The sequence below is a fragment of the Microtus pennsylvanicus genome, chromosome 3, assembly GCF_037038515.1.
Source record: "Microtus pennsylvanicus isolate mMicPen1 chromosome 3, mMicPen1.hap1, whole genome shotgun sequence".
Taxonomy (NCBI): Eukaryota; Metazoa; Chordata; class Mammalia; order Rodentia; family Cricetidae; genus Microtus; species Microtus pennsylvanicus.
The window spans coordinates 17638709-17657619 of NC_134581.1; the positions used below are offsets into that span (position 1 = coordinate 17638709).

General features: G+C 44.6%; 1 protein-coding gene across 1 annotated transcript in view; it reads left to right on the forward strand.

Annotated features, from left to right (window-relative positions):
- The window catches only part of LOC142846949 (collagen alpha-4(VI) chain-like), a 96640-nt gene that overhangs the window by 37874 nt on the left and 39855 nt on the right, over window positions 1-18911 (forward strand). The window contains exons 16-20 of the mRNA XM_075967714.1: window positions 1468-1521; window positions 5354-5416; window positions 5740-5805; window positions 17641-17694; window positions 17824-17859. Of these exons, the coding sequence (XP_075823829.1) occupies window positions 1468-1521; window positions 5354-5416; window positions 5740-5805; window positions 17641-17694; window positions 17824-17859 (273 nt within the window). The remainder of the gene's footprint in view (window positions 1-1467; window positions 1522-5353; window positions 5417-5739; window positions 5806-17640; window positions 17695-17823; window positions 17860-18911) is intronic.

Consider the following 18911-nt stretch of genomic DNA (forward strand, 5'->3'; position numbering starts at 1 on the left):
CATTTCAAAAACATATATCAGGCTGCATAAAAAAATCCCCATTGCTGTTAGTTTTGGCAGTTTCAATATGATGTATCCAGCTGTACGTTTCTTTCTATTTATTGTCCTTGGAACTTGTTAAGCTTTTGGATTTATTTATGCATTCTGTGGATCTTAGAAAATCCGTAGAAAGTCACCCTATTGGAAGTTTTAGCTTTTGTATTGTGGTCAGCTTCCCATCACATAACAAAATACCCAAGATAATTTACATATAAAGAGAAACGGCTTATTTCCGCTCATGGTTTTAAGATTCAAGTCCACTTTGGGTAAATCCACTCTTAAGTTTCTGATGGGGGAGTCACAAAAGACCGTGGTGGGGAGCATGTCATGGAGAATTCTGCTCACTTTGTGACGGGAAGAAGGAGAAAAAGAAGAAAGGACAGGGGTCCCAGGGGTCCGCTCAGGGCTCAATCTAGTGGCCTGAGGACCTCCCCCAAGGCCCTACCCTTGAAGTTCCACAGCGTCTCCCAGCACTAACACACTGGGATCAGGACTGAACATGTAGACCTTGGGGAGACATTAAAGACTACACATAGCACCCGTTTCCTGTGTTACAGTGGTTTTCAACCTGTGGGTCACAACCCCTTTGGGGGTTGACTGACTCTTTCACAGGGTTCACCTAAGACCATCAGAAAACACACATAGTTACATTACAATTCATAACAGTAGCAAAATTACAGTTATGAAATAGCAACAAAAATTGTTTTATGGTTAGGGTTCACCACAACATGAAGAACTGCATTAAAGGGTCACATCATTAGGAAGGTTGAGAACCACTTCTCTATTATGACTTTATGGATATCTAACTAGAAATGTATGAGAAATTCCCATTTTGTCCTCAACTCTCTCAGTCACCTTTCCACATTTTCTTTTTGAGCTCCATTCCATATAATCTCTCCTCCTCCTTCTCCTCTTCCTTCCCCTTCCTCTTCCACCTTCTCCCCACAACCAAGAGTCTCACTGCGTAGGCCTGACTGGCCTGTAACTTGTTATATAGACCAGGTTGGCCTTGAATCCACAGAGATCAGCCTGCTTCCCCGGTGTGAGATTAGCAGTGAGAGCCACCGCTCACGCTTTGGTTTCTAACTGGTTATTTTTTACTTCATTCACTTGTTTCTCTTGCTATTTAACAAATCATTTTTCAGCCCAAGAAGTTCTATATGAGTCTCCTAAAATCCCACCTGTATTCTGATTTTTCTTCATTGAGAGCCCTAAGAATTTCCTCTTATTTCGCATCTTATTAATGACCTAAGAGTTGTTTTAATTCATCCGGTATTTGAAGTTGTTTCTGGTGTGAGGGCTACTCAGAGCCCTGATCTGTCCTAAAGCACCCCCCCTCCCACTCCTGGCTGGAGTGTAAGACTACCTCAAGAAAGCTTCCAGAGTGACCGAGAGGATAAATATTCTTTGCATATTTATTTTTCTTAGGGTGATCGTGGAGCCTCAGGGCCGTCTGGAGAGAAAGGGAGCAGAGGCAGTCGGGTAAAGTATGAGTGTGTCTTTACTCTGTCGTATGGCTAATGTGCACACCGACACCAGCAGTTTAGGCTGTGGGAAGGAAGTGTCTGGTGGTGTGAAAGGCAGCTCATGTTAGATGACCCTTTGGAAGCTTTCCTTGGGACCTGAAGGATGGAGATGACGCAAGTTGCATGAATCTAGGACCTGAGCTTTGTACTGTGGGCTTGTCACCCTGCGACTCATAAGCTTCTCATGGGACCCTGGCACTGAGGATGTGGTCTCCCACCAGGACCCTTTGGTCTCAGTTCAGATGTGTCCCTCCAGCCCAACTGTACCACCCTCTGCCTCCAGAACATTCCTCATGCTTGCCTGCCCCTGTGACTTTGCCCATGTTGGGTGCCATGCACCCCCCCCCCCCAATGACTACATCTTCAGTGGTCATTTGAATATTAACTTGTCTTTAGCTTTCTAGTTCCCTTTCCTTCCTTTCCACAATAATTTTCTTGATGTTATGTGAGGCTTTACTGGGGAGATGTGAGCCAATGCTTCTTTACCCCAGATGGAAACCAAGGACCAACCAAAGTAACTATTCTCTAAAGTCCAGCTTTGTTAAAACGATGAGTTCCTTGGGATTACTTGCAAGTGTCTGAATGAAGGGTTATTTAGGAGGTATGCATGACACAAAAGAAGCTATCACTAAAAAGGCCACTAGAACATGGGTGATGACTCGCAGAACCTGGAATCCTGAACCCCATGCATGACTGGCAGACAGCTGGACAGGTCAGGTTGCAGAGTCTCCTCAGGAAGTTGGCTGGTTAGAGCATTTCCTCTCCCCATGTTCTTTACTGCCTCCATAACCTTGAGGAAGCCTTGTGAGTCTTAGATGTTTCAGGAACTTCCTGAGACTTCTGAGTTGCTTGTGTCCTGAATCTAAGGTAGCTTCCTCCAGGATAAAATGTTTGAGCTAAGGGTAGTTGCTACACAACACTCCACTATGCCAGTTTGTAGGGATCCCTCTTTTCTTTATGTCTTTGATAGGCATTACTTACTGTCTCCTGTCATACTTATAGTTCTGTATAGGAGAAGGGAGATATCTGCTGCATGTACTTCACCTCCTCCATTCTGTGCCCATGGCAGACATTACTAATTGAGCACAGACTCAAACTTAGCTGGAGGAGCCATCTCAACAAAGAGTTGGAGTTGGTGTCTAGTAATCACTAGGTTTTCAGAGGAGGCTAAATTTATTTGCTTGTCACTGCTTGTACTACTTGTGGATTAAAGTGGTGCTTTTATTTCTGGGGTACATAATGAGTGGTGTGGACCAGCTTCCTGAGACATGAAAGAGAAGGGAGCCTTTCTTTAGGAAGGTTTACTTCCCAATTAGAATGTCTAACTAAATACTAGACATTTGTGGGTCAGAGTTTGAAACCTGTAGAGTGGACTCTGCTTCTGTAACACAAAAAACTTTTAAGTTTCAGTTAAATTGAGATGAATACAATAGAGATCTGCCAGGTACCTCCTACCAATGGGGCATTTTGTTATCTACAGGGAGTGGTTCAAAGATAAATGAGTTGTGGCTATGGCCAACACAGGGCTATTACCACGTGTAGGAAATAAAGTTTGCAAAGGGTTATAGTACAAGATACACCATGGCAAAGGCTGTGGAATGGTGCAAATAAAGAATCACTGGGACACAGCTGAGGAAAACAAATAAGGTCTTTCTCCTTCAGTCATCAATATCAACTGAGCATCTGTTAGAATCCAGACATAACTTACAATGGGCGGGACTTCCTGGTGCATCCAGGAAGGCTTCCTCCATGAGGTGAAGATGTGATGAAGTACAAAGGTTGAATAACTAAGAGGTCAAGATGGCTGCCATTGACCTTGAGGCCCTGTGGGGCACTTGAGCAGAGACTGAAGGACAGAGGGGACCCTAGCATTCCTGGGACCATAAGTAATTGTGGTATGTTTATTTGGACATCACTGAGAGGGGATGGGAGAGAGAGACACTGAACCAGGGTATTCCTGTCGGGAAAAAGTCACAAGGGAAAGCACAGAGTTGGGAAACTTCAGGGTGGGCATGAGGATGCAGGAATAGCAGATGAGTCAGAAAGACAGAACGAGCAGGAGGCTCTCCTGAAAGGCGAGCTGAGGTCAGTTCAGTGCCGTTTCCCCCTGACTTTGTAAGAATTAGTTAATCAATCAATTAATTCTTCTCTCATATTTAACATCCTGACTACAGTTTCCCCTCCCTCCTCTCCTCCCAATCCGTCTCTCCCATGACTTTTGTTTTTCTTCCCACTGAGTCCTTAGGGGCTGTTGGCTGTTTCTGGGTAAGGGAGGCATCCTTGAGGCTACAGACATGGGGAAGGACTCTGCGAGCTCATTGTGCAAGCTGGAAAGAGCCTGGGAAGAAGTATGATAGACCACAGTAGGAACGCTGTGCCTGCCTCTGTACTGAACATTTTAATTTCTCATTAAGTCCATAAAGTGGCCTTATAAGGTCATGTCTAACCCTCCTGAGCACTGGGTTCCAGCTGTGTATCCATAAGTGTATCTGTAATCCTGCCCTCTCCTTCCATCCATGGGATCTTTCTCTGCCAACCCTACCCAGATACATGGTGGGTAAAGTGGAACCCCCTTTGCTACAGATCCCCCCGCCACTGTCCCACTGTGTGTGATTCTTTGCAGAGCATGGGGGTTGCATGAATTTAATTGGTCTTAATAATAAAAAGCCAGAGTCAGATATTAAGTGGTGAAAGCTGAAAGATCAGAGAAGCAGAGCAGCCAGTCACTAGTTCTTCGTGTCTTTTATGAAACCCTCAGACTGAATTGGGTATCCTGTCTGTACAAAGTTCTCAGACTGAATCCTGAGCTCCTGTCTCCTCCCGCCTTGTATTCCTCTCTCTGCCCAGCCATATCCTTCCTGTCTCCACCTCCCTAGTGCTGGGATTAAAAGCATGGGATCCCAAGTGCTGGGATCACCTTTGTGTGAGCTCTGTTTCTCTTTTAGACTGATTCAATCTCCTGTAGCCCAGGGTGGCCTTGAACTCACAGAGATCTGGCACTATCTCGGTGGAGACCTCCAAATGCCACGCACTGCGCCCCCGTGTCTGCGCTCTATGCGCTGGCACCCAGTTACTGAGCTTCGGGCAAGGGGCTGGAGGTTAAAATACATAGACACACACAGACAGAGAGACAGCAACACGGGTCATCCTTGAATTCCCCAAGAATGCCCCCTTTGTTGTGTTCAAGGGCAGATTATATAGAGATAGCCACACCCCAGCCAAACCCACCAGAAACCACTCTCCTGCCATCAGGAACTCCTGAAGGTCTCGTGCTCAGAGCAGCAGTAGGCACTCAGATCAGGGGATTACAAGAAATTCAGGATCTGGGGTCTCACTGCTCCCAACAGAGATCCATCTGCCTCTCTCTCCCAAGTGCTGGAATTAAAGATATATGCCACCACTGCCTGGCCTTTATGGCTAACTAGTGGCTTTGCTTAATACTCTGATCTTCAGGCAAGCTTTATTTGTTAGAGCACAAGTAAAATACCATCACAGGGAGGTAAAAAGACCAGGGGCTGAGACCATAGGGAGGCCTGGGTCCTGGTGTATGCAGAAGATTAATTCCTGAGATGTGAGAGTCAGGTGTGCAGACACTTCCATAGAGCCCTGCATCGGGAGGCTTTCCAGAAAAATGTTAATGTCTACCTCTCAACCTTGCCGCTGTTTTGACTGTGAATATGTTAAACCGCTCTTGAGATCTACTCCCCAGTTCCTCTCTTACACCTTTGTGAGCATCCAGTGATTTTATAACGTGGTTCACTTTTCATTTTTTTCCCATGTGATTTAAGGGTTTGACTGGACTGCCCGGACAAGCTGGACATCGTGGGGAGCCTGGACTGAGGGGTGATCCCGTAAGTAATGGCTGCAGGTTTTCTGTGCAGAGGCAAAGGCTGATCTAGTGTTGGTTAATGAGGGGCCAGCTCAGTCTGTCTTTATGGCACTGTGACAAGCTAGAGATTTGAGAGGATCCCGCTGTGGAAAGAGAGTGGGGCTTTATTTGGCTCGGGTGTCTGTGATTATTGAGTAAACAGGTCTGGGCACTGGAAGGGTCCTTCTTGGTCCCCTCTTCCCTTTCTTCTCTTCTTTCTCCTTCTCCCTTCTCACCTAGTGCTACGAATGGAATCCAGAGCCTTGTGCATGCTCTGTAGTTACTCTGCCCCCTTTGTTTCCTCAGGGGGATCCTGGGATTGATAATTTCATCCAAGGCCCCAAGGGAGAGAAGGGAAGGCGTGGACGTCAGGTAAGATGGGTGCAGTTTGCATGTGGGGACTAACACAGGTAGCAATGACCATATGCTCTTTCAGAACAATTGGACACGCTGGTTGAATCTGACAGGACACAAAGAGCAAAGCCACAGGACTCTCATTTTCCAGGGCATAGGCGCCCTGGCTGCCACCTCCCCGCGCTTCCTGGTCCTTGAGTTCCTTGTCCAACTATTTCTTTTCCTTACACAAGTCCCCGCCCCCTCACTCTACACTAATAGCATTGTAAAGGTGATCTTAAACCTCTTCCATCTTCGGTTTCTTTCCTAAAATGAAAGCATCAGATTTAGAGAGGTCCAGACTCTTCTCTATCTTGAATTTCCCTGCTCCTGGAGGGCAGTGTTGATTTAAATGTCCTTATGCAGCTGCCTTGCTTTCCATCCTAGCCAGAGCTGACTGGTGCTAACTGGGCAGTAGATAGTGGTAAAAGATGGGATGCCCGTCTCATCCTGGAGACTGGACCCGTCACGACAGAAGACATTGCAGAGGGAAGAGAGATTGGTCAGCCTGACGGATGCTAGTGTCTTACAAGCAGCCTTAGATTTTTATGGCTCAGACATTAAAATGCATGATCCTGAAAAATGACTAGGATAATGAGGGTATCAGTTCTCATACCTCACCTTCCTAAATTCTGGTCAGAAGGTCTACATAGCTAATATTTGGGTTGGAAGGAACCTTCATTTACTTGGAATTCCAACTTGGGATCCCTTGACAAAGCCTAGGACACTGGTTCCCCTCTTAGAGTGTGGTTAGCCAGAATCCATGTTGTGATGTCTAGGTTCCGAGTGAAACTCGTCTTGGGACCATTGTTTTTATGTCACTGTGTGGGAAAAATTTCCATCCTGTCATTCATTACAATTGTATTGAACAAATGAGTTGTTTCCCTCAGTGAGCTGAGATCAGAGAGCCCTGGGAATGGCCACGCTCTGGGGTTGAGCTAAGCACACAGTGAGGGATCAACCCTTAACCCCCCGGACCTCTGGATTCGCATCTGGAAGATGGGAAGGCTAGAGAAACCATTAGTCTGTGAGTCATTGGTTGTCATGGGAAGAAACGTTAGGATTGCAGCGTAACCATGGAACGCTCTAGCTGTTAGGAAGGGCCCCAGGCTTTGGAACACACTGTTCAGGGTGGTGACCACCACAGCTCCACAACTGTAGTGAGAGCCTCATGACCACAGCTCCCGAGGGCCTCCATCCCCGAGGGCTCCCGAGGGCCTCCATCCCCGAGGGCTCCCGAGGGCCTCCATCCCCGAGGGCTCCCGAGGGCCTCCATCCCCGAGGGCTCTCGAGGGCCTCCATCCCCGAGGGCCTGTTAATCTTGACTCCATTCCTGTATTGTGCGTGGAACAGAAACTGTCACTGTTTCAGAGAGAGCCATGTTCGATTGGATTTTGTGTTTCCTGTGGCTTCTCCTCCTACGCTGGGCTCAAGGAAGGGTGTTAATGAGATATGCTTTGACTAGACTCGTGACAGAAAATCACTTCTTTGCAAAAGTAGTGCATGCTAGTACAGTCTCCCCGCGATTAGAAGATAGACAGCCAGGGGGCAGTCTTTCCTTGCTAGTATTTCTGAGAGGCAATGGGATCAGTGTCACAGTTAAGATGGGAAAATTCCTCTGTGAAACTGTGTTTCCAAGCAAGCAGAGACATTGTATTTTATACCTAGTGTGGGGAAAGAGTGGAGAATCATTCCTGCAGGTCACGAGTTTGAAAGCGCTCTCTGTCTCTCTCTGTCTCTCTCTGTCTCTGTGTCTCTGTCTCTGTGTCTCTGTCTCTGTCTCTCTCTCTCTCTCTCTCTCTCTCTCTCTCTCTCTCTCTCTCTCTCTCTCTCTCTCTCTGTGTGTATTTGTATATTCCCATGCCTGTAGCGGTCAGGGGTTGACACTGGGTATCTTCCTCAAAGCTGATCATGGATCAAGAGCAACACTTAGCTCCAATTATGATCATTGCAGTGATTTTTAAAAAATAAAAATGAGAATGGGAATGTGGCTCAGCTGGTAGCGTGCCTGCCTAGCACACACACAGCCCTGGTTTGAATCCCAATGCGCCCCAGCTGGGCGTGGTGGTGCATGCCTGTAACCCCAGCACTTTGGAGGTGCAGGCAGGAGGGTCAGAAGTTGAAGTTCATCCTTGGCTCCATATTGATTTCTAGGCCATCCATGTTATATACATGAGACCCTGTCTAAAAAAAAAGTGAAATATTGAGATAGTCAGCATCTAATGATAAGAGATCACTTACATACTCAATGTTACTTTCACGTGGTGCAGTTGGGTTAGGCAATGAAACATAACAAAGAACACTTCTTATTTTTGTTGTTTGTTTTTGAGACAGCCTTACCATGTAGCCCAGGTTAGCCCCAAACTCACTGACTACCTTCCTGCCCCAGCTGTCTAAGTTCTGGAATTCTAGGCTCATGCTGCCATGCCTGGTTTTCTGCCGAGGGTCCAGCTTTCTGCAGGTCTGGGAATGAGATGCAGAGTTGGTGAGAAAACACACAGACTTCCGAGGGATAAAAACTTCTTTTTTAAAATTATTCTTTCTGTTGCTCGTTCTACTCGATTCTTTGTCCCTTCTGTTTTTCTACCCTGATGTTTCCCTGCTGCCTTCTTCCTGACATCTTCCTTCTACCTACCCTATTTATTTTTCCCTTACACCTTATATGCCCAGCACACTCTTTCAAGCAGTATAAAAATCACAGTGTGGCTGCATTCTATTTTTTAAGTGAATTATTACAATGAGTACAAGTAAAAAAACAGCATATTTCCCATTTCCTTTACATGATTAAACATTTTACATATTACAGGTGAAAAACAAATTATCCCCAAGAACCCACATACAGTTAAACATTTATCTTTTAGGCTTCTTATAGATCAGAACCTTTCAGCCATGACTGTTTCCATAGGCAGCAGTTTTTATAATTGCCAGAAAAGCAGGTTACTGGTCTCCCTTTTCTCATTTCAGGATCCTGTCCAATTATCTCAACTAACCATCCAATTCCTTGTCTTCTAGTCATGCGGAGTCAATTGTTTAGAGCTTTGCTTTAGCTATGATGCACACTGAAACCTGTGAAACACATTTTCCAAAATCAGAAGGAACTTGAGCTAACTCCTGGGACTCAATTGTTTTCCTTAATCATTGACCTAAGCCATCGTCTGTATGACTCCTCGAGAGACGCTCGTAAGCCCGAGCTGCATGACAATCTCTTGTTCCTATTTTCTACCCTCTGCAGCCTTTGCTTCATCAGGGGCGGGGACAGCATCTTATCCTACCTTTAATTTTCTCTCTAAACTAATCTCTATCATAATCCTTTACTACATTGGTTAAAAACTCGTCATCATCGAAATTCTATTTAAACTAACACTATTATTGTATAAAATCTTTGCTTTAGATAAACAGTACAGCTTAAGAGAGTCATCTTCATAATAATCCACAGATAAAAATGCCCAGTAGAACGGGGTATTTCCATGAGATAGTCACACTACACTAACGGTAGTGGGGATCCCCCGATACCATATAACATGAAACCAGAGAAAATTGGCAGTGGCAAACATATAAAGGCACAGCAGGAGCAAGAGACATTCTGGAGCTGAGCCCTTGGGGTCTTGCCTAGCTGAGATTCACCATCAGTGTCTTGCATTCTGGTGGGCTGATCCCCTGAAGTCAGTTGCCACCTCCTGCTCCTGACATGGACACCAGCAGTTTTCTACATATTTTCCGTTCCGCTCCCCCTTTTCTCCTTCCTCTCCCCATCCCCTTTTCTTTCTCCTGGGAATTGAAACCGGGACCTTGTGACAATAGGCAAGCACTCTACTACTGAGCCACATCTTCAGCCAGACAGCTTTTCTCCTTATCGAAAACATCCATGACATAGTAGTAAGTGAAAAAAAAAATCACAGGTTTGCAAAAGTGTATTCAACTTATGACCACACTTATGGTGAAAAAAAGTCACTACCTTTATCACCAGAATGTATGCATTTCTTTCCCTTTGCATTCTGAGTTATTGACATAGTCCATGAAGAGCTTGTATAACTTTTTATTTAAATGTAACTGCAGGAATAAATAGCAACCAATACCGTATTTGCTTTATATGTGTGTGTGAGTGTGTGTGTGTATGTATGTATGTGTATGATGTTTTTGGAGCTACTTGAAGATCAATTGAAAGCATTACAGCACATTAGTTTAAGACAAAGGAAACCTCTCTATACTGACACAATAGAGTACTCACACTACAGAAACCAAATATTTATACATTATTTTCTTTTTAAAACTTTTAAAAATTGAAATAGAATTACATCATTGCCTCCGTCCTTTTCCTCCCTCCAGGCCCTCCCCACTACCCTTCCTCAAAATCCTCCCATGCCCCACCAATTCTCAAGCTGATGGCCTTTTTCTTTGATTATATTTGTTACATACATATTTATGTATGTGTATGCAATACACACACACACACACAACCTTCTGAGTCCATTTTTGTTGTTTGTGCCACACATAAACAATATTATTTTCTGCACAGTCCATGGTCACCTTTTTCTACTTTTCTCATGTCTTAGTTTGGGCTACTGTAACAGAATACAGCAGACAGGTTGTATTAAACAACATTTATTTTTACACCAGGCACTGGAAGACTTGGCATGCGATGAAAGCCCAGTTTCTGCTTCATGCATTGCCTTCTTGGCTGTCACCTCGCAGACAGAGGGCTGGGGTGCACCAATCCCACCCTTAGGACCCAGCTCACCTCCCAGAGGCCTGATTCCTTCAGATGGGGATTAAATTTGAACACGTTTCCTTTGGGGGAGCACACTGACGGCTAGCTTTCATAGTGACAGAGGTGCTGTGCGGACTGCTGGGGAGAAAGGTCATCAATGGTATTGCACAGCACTGACCCCTGAATTGTGCAATACCAACTTGCCGAGTAAGATGCGTTCACTGGTGCAAGCTTGGCAGGAAGTGCAGTATTGGAACTGTCACTCATGGAATGTTCTCCAAGCCCATGGTTGTCAGGGCATCTTGCCTTTTTATTTTTCTTTAATCCCAGCAGTCAGCACGTTGCTCATTCGCTTAGATGACATTGGCATTCCTGAGCAATTTTTTTGCTACACATCTCCCAATTAGCACTTGTCTGATTATTTCTCTATATCTAGAGGCAGGCTGATTCTTCCTTTTCAACGTATAACTTAGTAATGCTATTCAGGAGTTTGGCTTGGTTTTGGTGATGCTGTATCTGGCCCCTTCATTAAGCTATGGTCTCCAGCTTTCTCTATTGTGAGTATATTTTACCTCTTTTCTAATAAATAAATAGTTTGAGGAACGGCACTTACTCCAGGACTGTGGCAGCCTTTCACCCAGTGGCTCCAGCTTGTGTCCCAGTAATCATTTGACGATGCTGGCGGCACAGTGCTGTCTGCTATCAAAGTGAGGTGACAAATCTTTTAGGAGAAAAAACCCTTGCTATGTACAGATCTGTTATGAGAGGCTTTATTTAGTGTCTTCCCCCACATACAGCCCACTTCAAAAAGAATTTCACAGAAGCATTTACTACAAACTGTGAGGACATGGAAAAGGTGTAGAGGAGAAAATTATCAATATTTCCAGTAGCTGAGAGCAGAGGAAATCAGATAAGATCCCACGGACTTGTTAAAATGGTTTTGTGTGTAACATATGCATATTATATTTTAATGTATGTGTGCATTGTGTGCATGGGGGAGGGAAGAGGGAGGACATGTGCATGTGCCATGGTACGCACGTGATGGTCAGAGTACATGTGGGAGTTGGTTCTGTCTGCCATGTGGGTACTAGGGATCCAACTCAGGTCGTCAGGTTTGGCAGCAAGCGCCCTCTCCTGCTGAGCCATCTTGCCAGCCTTATATTTGAGACAGGATTTCTGGTGGTTCTGGAGCTCACTGACTTGCTAAGCTGGCTGACCAGTGAGCTCTGGGGATCCATTTTGCCCTTGTCTCCCCAGCCCTCGGTTTACAGATGTGTGCTTCTGCTTTCCTGTGGTTGCTGGGGTCCTCAGATCCTCACACTCATGTCCTAGGTGCTTTTTACCCACCGAGCCATCTCCCCAGCCCCTAGAGGTAGTGGGATCCATGAGAATGGAGTCTAAAGATGAGGTAGACTAAATTTTCATGCAGTAGCCAACTTTATTTAGAGCATCAGACAATTTATATTCTGAGAGTTAATCAAGGTCATATGACAGAGCTCACGTGAGTTCAAGCTGCATATGATCACAAAAGAGCCTTGCCCAGGAACATTATCTGAATATCCATAGTGAGATGATGGGCAGTCTGAGTAATCCTGCTCTCTTTACACCTGGGAGGGGCACACAAACACAGAATTCTGAGAACAAAGCTGTGCTTAGAAGGAGCAGAGGTCACAGGACTCTTGTTTTCTCACAAGCCCTCAGAACTCTCCTCACATAGCTCCATTCTGGGATAGTCTTTAGACACCTAGTATAGTATTTTTCTTTTAAAAAAATAAGGAGTTGTCATTTTTCTTTATTTGGGATAAAATTATTCTTTTAAATAATTTGCCTTAAAAGAACAGGACCACACCACACAGTTCTCTACTTTATAAAGTTGAAGAAGATGATTTAACTTTGACTGTTTCACACTTGTGTGTAAGGTGTCTTGGCCATGTCCACTCCCAATTCTCCAAATCCTTCCCATCATGTGCCCTTCTCGCCTTCATGTCTTTTCCTCCTTGGATTTGCTTTGGAAGCCACTGGTCGGGCCAGTGCTACCGCTGGAGTGTTGACTGGCCTTGCTGGCGTGATCTCGTGTGGATAACAATATCGGCAGTGAGGTCAGGTGTGCAATGGCCATCTTGTATCCAGAAGACATCCAGCATTTCTCAGCATTCCTCTCTAGTCTCTGGCTCTTATATACTTCCTGCCCCCTTTTCTTCACTGTTGTCTGAGTCTTAGAGGGTTGACCTAGACAGTTGTGAGTCTCTGCGTTCGCTGCTGTCCACTGCAGAAGCTTCTCTGGTGTGGTCAACAATAGGTATGTGGGTACAAGCAAAAGCATTTAGAGTACAGTTTGGTAACATTTCCATTTATCAAAACAACAGTAGTAGGTTGCCTCTAGGGCCTATGACCTCCATAGTCATGGGCTTTTGACCAGGTTTACGGAGCCAGTCATGGATTCCCTCCTGAGAGGGAGGCTTCAAATCTAACCAGGAAATGCTTGGTTATCCCCACAGCCTTCATCCCAGTATTGCACCAGTGAACATTCTACTTGACAAGTTAGTATTGCAGAATTTAGAGGTTAATGCTATGCATTACCATTGATAACTTTTCCTCCCCCAGTGGTCTGCAGGGTAACTTTTGGTGCTGTGAAAGCTAGTAACCAAGGAGGAAGTTTTCAGATCATTTCCAGCTTGAGTTCTCATGCCCTGCAATCAAGGTGTGCTGTGTCTTTTGTAATAGGGCTTTATTGTCTAGTTCTGGTGCACGGTAAAAAGAAGTAGTAATAGTCTATGTTGTTTTGGTGGTCTCAAGGGCTTTTCTAACCAATAACTTTTAGGTATGTACCCCACACTCGACACTGAGATATACATCTCAAAACCTATGTCTTCTAGGGGAAGCACTGTGTCCAAACTCCTTTTTTTTAAACAAGTTTTTTTATTTTAATTTATTTATTTACTGTGTATACAATATTCTGTCTGTGTGTATGTCTACTCACCAGAAGAGGGCACTAGACCTCATTACAGATGGTTGTGAGCCACCATGTGGTTGCTGGGAATTGAACTCAGGACCTTTGGAAGAGCAGGCAATGCTCTTAACCTCTGAGCCATCTCTCCAGCCCTCCAAACTCCTTTTTTAAAAATATTTTTTTTAACAAAAATTTGCTTACAAAGTAGTTGGTTTTCTATAGAGTTTTCATACAGCCTTAGTTTTGGTTAACGTACCCGCCTCTCTTCTCCTGTCCCTCTTGCCCCCATCCTTGCTTTAACCTTTAACCTGAATATTTTTCTTTTCTACTTTAATATTTACACCATCCCCTTACCTCTTAAGTACTTGATAAACTTAAAGTCAAACATATTTATTATTTGTGTTGATTTTAAGGACCACCAAGAAATTATATGAAAAGTAAAAAATTATAACAGTGTTTATTGTATGAACCACCTGAGTTTATGAAAACATACATTTATGTCTTCTTGAGCATTCAGAAAAATTTTGGAATTTTACAAGAAGTAATTGGTTACTAGTGTTTCTTGTCTTAGTCACTGTTCTATTGTTATGAAGAGACACCATGACCAAGGCAATGCTTATAAAAGGCAGCATTTAACGAAGCGCTTGCTTGCAGTTCCAGAGGGTTAGTCCATGTTCATCACAGCAGGAAGCAGACAGGCATGGTGCTGGAGCAGAAGCTGAGAGCCACCTCCTGATCCACAGACAGCAGGCAGAGGGAGAGAGAGAGACACTGGGCTTGGAGTGGGCTTTTGAACTCTCAAAGCCCACTGCCAGTGACACATCTCCTCCAACAAGGCTACACCTACTCCAACAAGGCCATACCACCTAATCCTTCTAAACGGCTCACCAAGTGGGGACTAAGCATCAAATCTCTGAGCCTATGGGGGTCAGTTTCATTCAAACTACCACACTACCATAGAAGAAGAATGAGTCTGAGATTTTCTTTCTAAGTTTGTATTCTTTAATTTTTATGCAGTGTTTTTATGTTCTGTGCATGTGTGTATGGATGTGTGTTCCATGTATATGGGAGGCCCAACGCTGATATCAGGGATATTTCTAGACTGCTCTCCACCTTTGTCATTGGAGCAGGGTCTCTCAGAAGAACTCAGAGCTTGTCAGATGCAACTAACTAGTCTAACTAACCTGGTTTCTGGTTTCTGGGATCCCCTGTCTCTGCTTCGGAACAGGAGGATACCTTGCCCACCTGGCATGTCCTTGGGTGCTGGCGTTCTGAGCTCCCTGGTCAGCACTCTATGCATGCCGCTGTCTCCCCAGCCTACCAGTGTGCACTGTTTTATTATGACACATTTAATTCCTTAAAAAAAACATTTAAAAAGAAACTTTGGAATGCTGGAGACTTGTTGGGGACTGGCCTCGACAAAAACAGCTATTGCCAGAGTAGGGGCATGGGGATTTAGAAATATTAGTAAAGAATACAAAGATTCATGTGAAGATAATAAAGCAGAAACCATAGAACAGTGCTGAGAGGACATTCCAGTGAATTCTGAAGTCATCCACATTTAATTTTCCATACGCTTTTATACCCCAGTACAAAAGGGGAAGAAGGCAACAAAAGACTTCTTTAATATCATACAAAGGACAACTGGAAGAGTTAATTGCTTTAACCCTTTGAGGCATCAAGTCATTAACATTCTGTAGTTTGGGCAGTGAAGCTACCCTAGTCCAAATGTCCTGAAGGCAGCCACTCCCCAGGTGACCTCATAGTACAAAAGAAGGAGCAGATGTAGGCTTACACATCCTGACCATCTGTCAGGATGGAGATTGGCTCACATTTTTGGGCCTCCACAAAAACTACAATGACAAGGAGTCGGCCATCCTGGAAAGGCAATTCCGAATAGAAAAGTCAAACTGAACAGGGTCTCCCAGCCAGTGTACACAGAGGACCAGTGGACAGCAGATGCTTCAGTGCATCTTTTGGGTGGTTTCTCCTCACAATGCTGCCATTTCAAGCATGTGGACACCACTTTCATTTGTATATTTTTCTCATGTGATCTTAAACCAAAATCAGTACCTATTTAAATATTGAAAATAAATCAATATTTAAAGTCCTTGAAATATTTAATGAAAAGATATAATGAGCTGAGTTGGTAGCTCACACCTGTAATCTCAACACTCGGGAGACTGAGGCAGAGGATTGTAAGATCCCTGTGAATCTGCATTAGGATGAGTGTCTGTCACAGTAATAGCAACAGAAACCAGGTGGATAGCACATGCTAGGAATCCCAATACTTGGTTGGCAGGAGGATCTGAAGTTCAAGGTCAGCTTGAGCTATGTGAGACCCTAAGACAGACAGGAGAGAGAGAGAGAGAGGGAGAGAGAGAGAGAGAGAGAGAGAGAGAGAGAGAGACAGAGACAGAGACAGAGAGACAGAGAGACAGAACTATCAATAATGGGTCTATTCAAACATATCCTGCCCTTCTCATGCAACTGTTTTGAATTTTTTACCCTTTTTTTGTGTTTTGATAAGTATTTTAAAATAATATTTCAATAAATGTTCCATATTTAACTAACAGCCTACTAGTACTGTGGGCTAAATTGTTTTAGAATTTAGTCTTTTGTAAATAACAGTAACGAGATAGTTTTTGCTTCAGTATTGCATTTAACTTTCCTCACTCTTCCCACGGAGGTAGCAGCTACTTCACTGAATGGTTATCTGCGGATTCCTTCTTGGGATCCTATGATGTTTCCATTTCTCCTGAAAGACAGGCTCATTTGCTGGACTCTATGTGCGTCCCCTCTTCTGACTCCACAGAGGTGACAGCACCAGGTCCTTCTCCTGGTAGCTGTAAGACCATTCTTTCTATCATGACTAGGGTTTGTTGGTCCCTTCATGACCAGAGACACAACTTCCTGCCTCCTCCTACCTGCCACTCAGGACCATGCATGGTGCCTGTATGAAAGGAAATGCCAGAATGTTTAGATACCAAACATGGCTTGCTGAAGAGTATTTGATCTGCTGTCACAGACTAGCATAGTGAACCTTGTGCTATTGTCAAAGGGACATAGGGAAGGACAGCGACTATATCAATATTCAGAAACACAAGAATCTAATGACATTTACTTCTTTGTGCGTGCGTGCGTGCGTGCGTGCGTGTGTGTGTGTGTGTGTAGGTGAGAAATCTGTGTTGGGTATCTTCCTCAGTTGCTCTACCTTATTTTTTGAGACAAGGTCTTTCACTACTCACTGTTTTTGCTAAGCCATCTGGCTAGTGAGCTCCTGTCTTTCACACACCAGTCCTGGGGTTATAGGCACACACCTCTGCTTCAGCTTCTTTGTGGGTGCTGGGGATCTGAACGTACAGTGAGCACTTCACCCATTGGGATGGAGGTTAGCTGTTGAGCAGTGCTGACCAACGGAGACTCTGTCTCCACACTTCCCAGTATGACAACTACTAGCCCTATATATTTGTACTGGGATGTAGCCAGTGCTGATTTTTAATTTTATTTCACGTTAATTAAGTTGAATCATCACATATCGCCAGCAGCTTTGGCATTGGACAACACAAGTCTACAGAATAAAACCAGGACTCTGTTGTTTTTCCGTCGGCACAAAGGCCGTGCTTTTAGCTACTGCTGTTTCAGCCAGCAACTGTGACTCTGCAGTGACTGGCCTGCGTCTCTGGCATTGGCCTGGAGGCTCAGGCTGTGGCCTGGAGGGAATTCTGTTCCCACAGGCACTGGCTATGTCGCTGCCACCATATACAGTTTTTCATTAAATCTCTATCATTCTATTTATCAATAACTCTTGGGAGTCAAGGGCTGGGGTGAAAACCTGCTAGCTCAGAGAGGTTGAGCAACTGCCCTTCTCTCTTTGCTGGCATCTCTGAAAGAGTGTCCCCTTTACTCTGCTAAAACAAAAAGCACACACCACAGAAAGTCCCTCCCAACTACCTCCCATGGTCTCTACTGTCTTACAGAAACCCTCTGAGTCTCTATGACTACTTTCTGTCAACTAGTTGCTAACTCAGCCTCCTGAGTTGATTTTATTTAATTAACGCAAACACACACTTGGGGTTCACAGTGTGATTGAATATCTCTCCCACAATACTCTGTGGCATTTAAACAAGTCTTTCTTTTTTCTCTAACTTTTCAGGGAAGTGCTGGTTTCCATGGACCTCTGGGGGAAGCAGGCAGTGCAGGACCTCTGGTAGGTGTAATTGCTGGAGGGGGAGGCGGACTCCGTTGCAGGAGAGCTGGGTAAGAGAAGAGAGGGCTAGGCTGCTGCAGGGCTAACTTGTTTCCTTTTTTGAGATCTTTTCTTCCTTTGTGTTCTTAGGGATCACCTGGAAGACACGGCCTGCCAGGGTTGAAGGTCAGTATTTCTGGACAGTTCTCTTCTTCTACAAGTAAGGCCTATTTTTATGGTTCTCTCTGAGGTCAAGGGGAGTGCTGGTTGGCTGTTGAGGGGGCACAGGGATCACTGGGAAGTTATTGTGGAAGAAGGGAAAGGTTAAAATGCCCTCCACCCACTAAATTTCATTAGTATTTAAAACAGTACTCTAGAGAAGAGCTCTCATTTCTGAATAAAAAGACATTTCTGGGTGAAGGCCAGGGCTCCCTGTGTGTGCACGAACAAGCACACACTGTGGAGATGAAGGTAAAGGGCTGAGGCCAGGGTGTCTCCAGAGGAGAGTGGGTGTAGTTTGATAGGTGGCTGGGGACTGTTCCAGGGAGGAATCTTGTTTTACCCAGATGGTGCATAGGATGCTTGTTCTGGGAGGAATCTTGTTTTACCTATTAGATGCTTGCCCATGTCAGCTCATGGAACTCTTCCCATCGCTCCTGTTCCATAGGGTCAGGAGAATGGCCTACAATAGCCATTGCTTTTGGTTTAGAATGAGTGAGTTATGAAGTACATAGCAAGTCAAAGCAAAAGAATAAAAAAGCAAAAGATACATACAGAGTAAACTGTCATCAAATTGGGTGTTTGGAATATCCAGCAGAAATCAGCCGGGGAAGCTCTGGGGATGGTATCTTCAGATCTGGCATTCACAACGTTTAGTAGACAACAACAGGGGAAGCTGAGGCAGTGACCTGGCAATTCCCAGGTCACTTTGTCTCCATGGATGAGCTTCCCATGGCTGAACTTTTGACTACCCCTCCCCCAAAGTGATATGGGAGTCTCCTCTGTGTGTTGTGCTTACCATTAATGAATAAAAAAACTGTTTTGGACATATAGCATGGTAGAACTTAGCTAGTCAGGGAAAACTAAGCTGAATGCTGGGAGAAAGAAGGGCGGAGTCAAGGAGAAGCCATGGAGCTGCTGTTGGAGACAGATGTGCTGAAACTTTGCTAGTAGGTTACGACCTCGTGACGATACACAGGTTATGGAGATGGGTTAAATTAAGATGTAAGAGTTAGCCA